Source organism: Vitis vinifera, chromosome 18, assembly GCF_030704535.1.
Source record: "Vitis vinifera cultivar Pinot Noir 40024 chromosome 18, ASM3070453v1".
Classification (NCBI taxonomy): domain Eukaryota; kingdom Viridiplantae; phylum Streptophyta; class Magnoliopsida; order Vitales; family Vitaceae; genus Vitis; species Vitis vinifera.
In genome coordinates, this window is record NC_081822.1 from 30,225,570 (window position 1) to 30,229,488 (window position 3,919).

Genomic DNA, 3,919 nt, shown 5'->3' on the forward strand with positions numbered 1-3,919 from the left:
TCTATGTATTTGAAATTAATTTTATTAATTATTCTTTTATACACATATTTTAAAAGTGTTCTTAAAATCATTGTGAAAATAGACTTTAAAAATGTGTTTGACAATAATTTTAGAAAATCTTATTTTAGTTTTTTTAATATTTAAAAAATAAAAAAAATTTAAGATTGCGTTTGACATTAATTTTATGAGTGTTTTTTATTTTTTTTAATACTTGAAAGATAAAAAATTTAAATTTAATTTTTTTAAAAAAAAATTATTATCAAATTAATTTTAATAACATGTTTGATAGTAATTTTAAAAAATATTTTTAATATTTAAATAATAAAAAATTTTAAATATTAAAAATATTATAAATATTTCATAAAATTTCTGTAAAATTCTAAATATTAAAAATGATAAATGAAACCGACTTTAAATATTTCTCTTAAAAGAATATTAATTATTATTCTAAAAATTAATATGTTTTAAGTATGTATTTGTGGCTTTAATTCTTTATTAGTTTGAGTTAAGATATTTTATAGATCGGGGGCCTCTTCTTATATCTGTCAGCTGCTTTTGTCTGCCGCGTGTCCTATCCTGTCTACACCGAACAAAAATCCCCTCCTCCCTCTTCTCTTTCCAGCATCGGATTCCCCCACCGCCTCCCCAACTCTCACTCTCCACCGCCTCCCGCCGCCACCGCTACCGCAAAAATGGCTGATGAAACCGACGCCGCGCCTCCCCCAACGCTTCTTGCAGCGGCATCGGTGGTGCCACCAGAGACGGCGGCGCCACCCGAGACGGCGGCATCGGAGGAAGTTCTGACTGTGCTGGACGTCGCTCCGCCGGTGACTGAGAAGGAGGTCTCGCCGCAGAAACCGCCTCCTCCGCCCGAGGAGGTGGTGGCTGTGGTCGATTCGGAGAAGAAAGTGCCTCAGAATCTGGTGTCGTTCAAGGAGGAGAGCAACAGACTGGCGGATCTCAGCGAATCGGAGAGAAGGGCGCTGGAGGAGTTGAAGCAGTCGGTGCAAGAAGCCCTCAGAAATGGGATTTTCACTTCACAACCACAGCCGCCACCGCCGCCTCCACCGCCTCAATCAGCAGAAAAACCACCTGAGAAAATCGAAGAAGCTTCTGAAAAAAGGGAACCAAACCCAGTTGCAGAATCGGAGATCAGCACCCAAGAAGAGAGTGCTAAAGATGAAAATGTGAAACCCACACCAAACCCAACAATTGAATCCATTCTCAAGCACGAAAGCCCAACTCAAGAGGATGTGTCCATCTGGGGGATTCCACTGCTGAAAGACGAGAGAAGCGATATGATTCTTCTCAAATTTCTGAGGGCGAGAGAGTTCAAGGTGAAGGAAGCTTTCGCCATGCTAAAAAACACCATCTTTTGGAGGAAAGAGTTTGGCATTGACGCATTGGTGGATGATGATTTGGGTGAGCACTTGGAGAAGGTGGTGTTCATGCATGGTTTTGACAGAGATGGCCACCCAGTGTGTTACAATGTGTATGGGGAGTTTCAGAACAAAGAATTGTACCAGAAGACGTTTTCTGATGAAGAGAAGAGGATGAAGTTCCTGAGATGGAGGATTCAGTTCTTGGAAAGGAGTATCAGGAAGCTTGATTTCACCCCTGGCGGCGTCAACACTATCTTTCAGGTTAATGATCTCAAGAATTCTCCCGGACCCGGAAAATGGGAGCTTAGGCAAGCCACCAAACAGGCCCTCCAGCTGCTGCAGGACAATTACCCTGAATTCGTTGCTAAACAGGTATAGCAGACTGTCTAAATTCAATAGTATGACAGAATAAGATTCTTGAATTATTCCACAGCATGTTCTCTTCCAAATCGAATCCAATTTTGATATTGATTATTGCTAGCCTAGTAAGCTTTGTTAAGAGAACCCAGAAATCAAATGGCATGCCTTGATTTAATTTGTTTTTGTTATGGATTCTTGAAGGTGTTCATCAATGTTCCTTGGTGGTATCTCGCATTCTATATGATGATCAGTCCATTCTTGACTCAGAGGACCAAGAGCAAGTTTGTATTTGCAAGCCCAGCCAAATCTGCCAAAACACTTTTCAAGTTAGTAAAGATTTTAGGCCATATACATTCCCAATTTCGGTTTTCTCGATCTGTAGTTGCTCTGAGATTGCAAGTCTAGAACTTTTTTAATTTTGTGTTCATCCGGTAAAACAGATACATATCTCCTGAGCAAGTGCCAATTCAGTATGGTGGATTGAGTGTGGACTACTGTGATTGCAACCCTGATTTCGGCATTGCTGATCCAGTCACCGAGATTACTGTGAAACCATCAACCAAGCAAACAGTGGAAATATTAGTTTCTGAGGTGTGGATTGTGCTCTACTTTTGGTTTATATCTGTGCTTTATTCCCCCTTTTTTGGTTTTTTCTGTGTCCCTACGTGAAATTTAAACAAAAAAAAAAAAAAAAAAATTGTTCTTTCTTTGTTGGTAATTGGGGAGTTTATGAATGGCAGCAATGCGTTATTGTATGGGAGGTCAGGGTAGTTGGGTGGGAGGTTGCCTACGGAGCTGAGTTCATTCCTGATGCTGAAGATGAGTATACCGTGGTTGTACAGAAGGCAACAAAGATGGCCCCAACTGATGATCCAGTAATGTGTAACAGTTTCAAAATCAAGGAACTCGGGAAGATAGTGATCACTATTGATAACCCAACATCAAAGAAGAAGAAGCTTCTCTATAGGTTCAAGGTCAAACCCTACTCCAATTGAGGATCCCGAAGCAGTCATAAGGGTTTTGAGTTGGGTTTGCAAGCTTTAGGGAAAACGCAACAACAGTAAGAAGCTTGACCAGTCATTAATGTTCCTGCATCATTATGATTGAAGATGTAAATTGGGTTCTTCTATCTATGCATAGAAGTCCCCATATCAGAGTTAATGGGTTTACATTGTTGTAAGTTTGGGGATTCAGTCATTTTTCTTCCTCTCGGCTTTTTGATTGTTTTATTTTTTTTTAATCTTTTTTTCTGTTTGGGTGGACACAGTAACCTGGGGTTTTATGGTTGGCCAAGAGATTAGTGTGAGTGAACCGATGCATGTGTGGAGAAAATTTTGGCTCTAATACTGTTGTATGTGCTTGTATTGGCGTTCCCTTCTATGTATATTTTGCTCTTACATGGATGGCTATTTATCGACATCATGTTGACCCTATATATTTATGAGTGTTATACTGCATGCGTGGAACATATTTGTTGCATATTTACCTCTGTTTGGTTCCCTTGAAAGTTGCATGCCTTCGGATAGCAGTTGTGCCAATAGAAGACCCACCATTCCATGTCAATTCTTTGTTTGGAACAATCTATTTCTATGCTTTTTTTCATTTAATCCCTGCTCTACTTTCTTATATTGTGGAGGGTTTCTTATCTGGTTTAGTTGGAGTTGTTATTATCATATTTTTCTTTGGTTTGCTTATTCATTTGAATACTTCTCTTCATTCATCTGTTATTAAGCAACTCTGCCATTTATTTCATAGCATCAACTCCTTCAACCACTGCTGCTGGAAGTTCTATGCGTTGACATAAACTTGGACCCCATTGCCTGACGTATATCGGAAATCCAAATGGTTTCCCACCTTTCCTAGCATAATTTTGTCATGATATGATTTTTATTTTGAAGGAACCATCATCCTATTGGTACAATTTCTTGGCCTTGGATTGTTTTTTGCATTGTAGGAGCAGGATGAGGGAAGTCACATTCTTTCTACTGGTTTTCTTATCTTGATTAGTTTCTCAAAGCATCTCTGAAGTAAGTTCTGCTTTAATTTTGCTGAAAGTTTGCCAATTTCTTGGACTTGTATTGTTGTAATGAAAATTTGTTGGATGCTGAACTTATATTAACGGTACTGCTAATGACCTTGACCTTCATGAATATTAGACGCCGGAGTGCCATATTGAA

At 39.0% G+C, this 3,919-nt stretch overlaps 1 protein-coding gene across 1 annotated transcript; it reads left to right on the top strand.

The window, feature by feature from the left end:
- Positions 1–491: 491 nt before the first annotated feature.
- LOC100247827 (patellin-3) lies at positions 492–3,159 on the top strand. The gene is made up of 4 exons (XM_002265088.5): positions 492–1,754; positions 1,944–2,068; positions 2,183–2,333; positions 2,483–3,159. Exons 1-4 carry the CDS (start codon positions 693–695, stop codon positions 2,735–2,737), a joined length of 1,593 nt encoding a protein of 530 aa, XP_002265124.2. The 5' UTR covers positions 492–692; the 3' UTR covers positions 2,738–3,159.
- Positions 3,160–3,919: the final 760 nt, after the last annotated feature.

Coding starts and splice junctions, on each gene's coding strand:
- LOC100247827 (XM_002265088.5), top strand. CDS start 693: ATGGCTGATGAAACCGACGCCGCGCCTCCCCCAACGCTTCTTGCAGCG. Junction 2,069..2,182: donor TCTGCCAAAACACTTTTCAA/GTTAGTAAAGAT, acceptor CCGGTAAAACAG/ATACATATCTCCTGAGCAAG. Junction 2,334..2,482: donor TGGAAATATTAGTTTCTGAG/GTGTGGATTGTG, acceptor TATGAATGGCAG/CAATGCGTTATTGTATGGGA.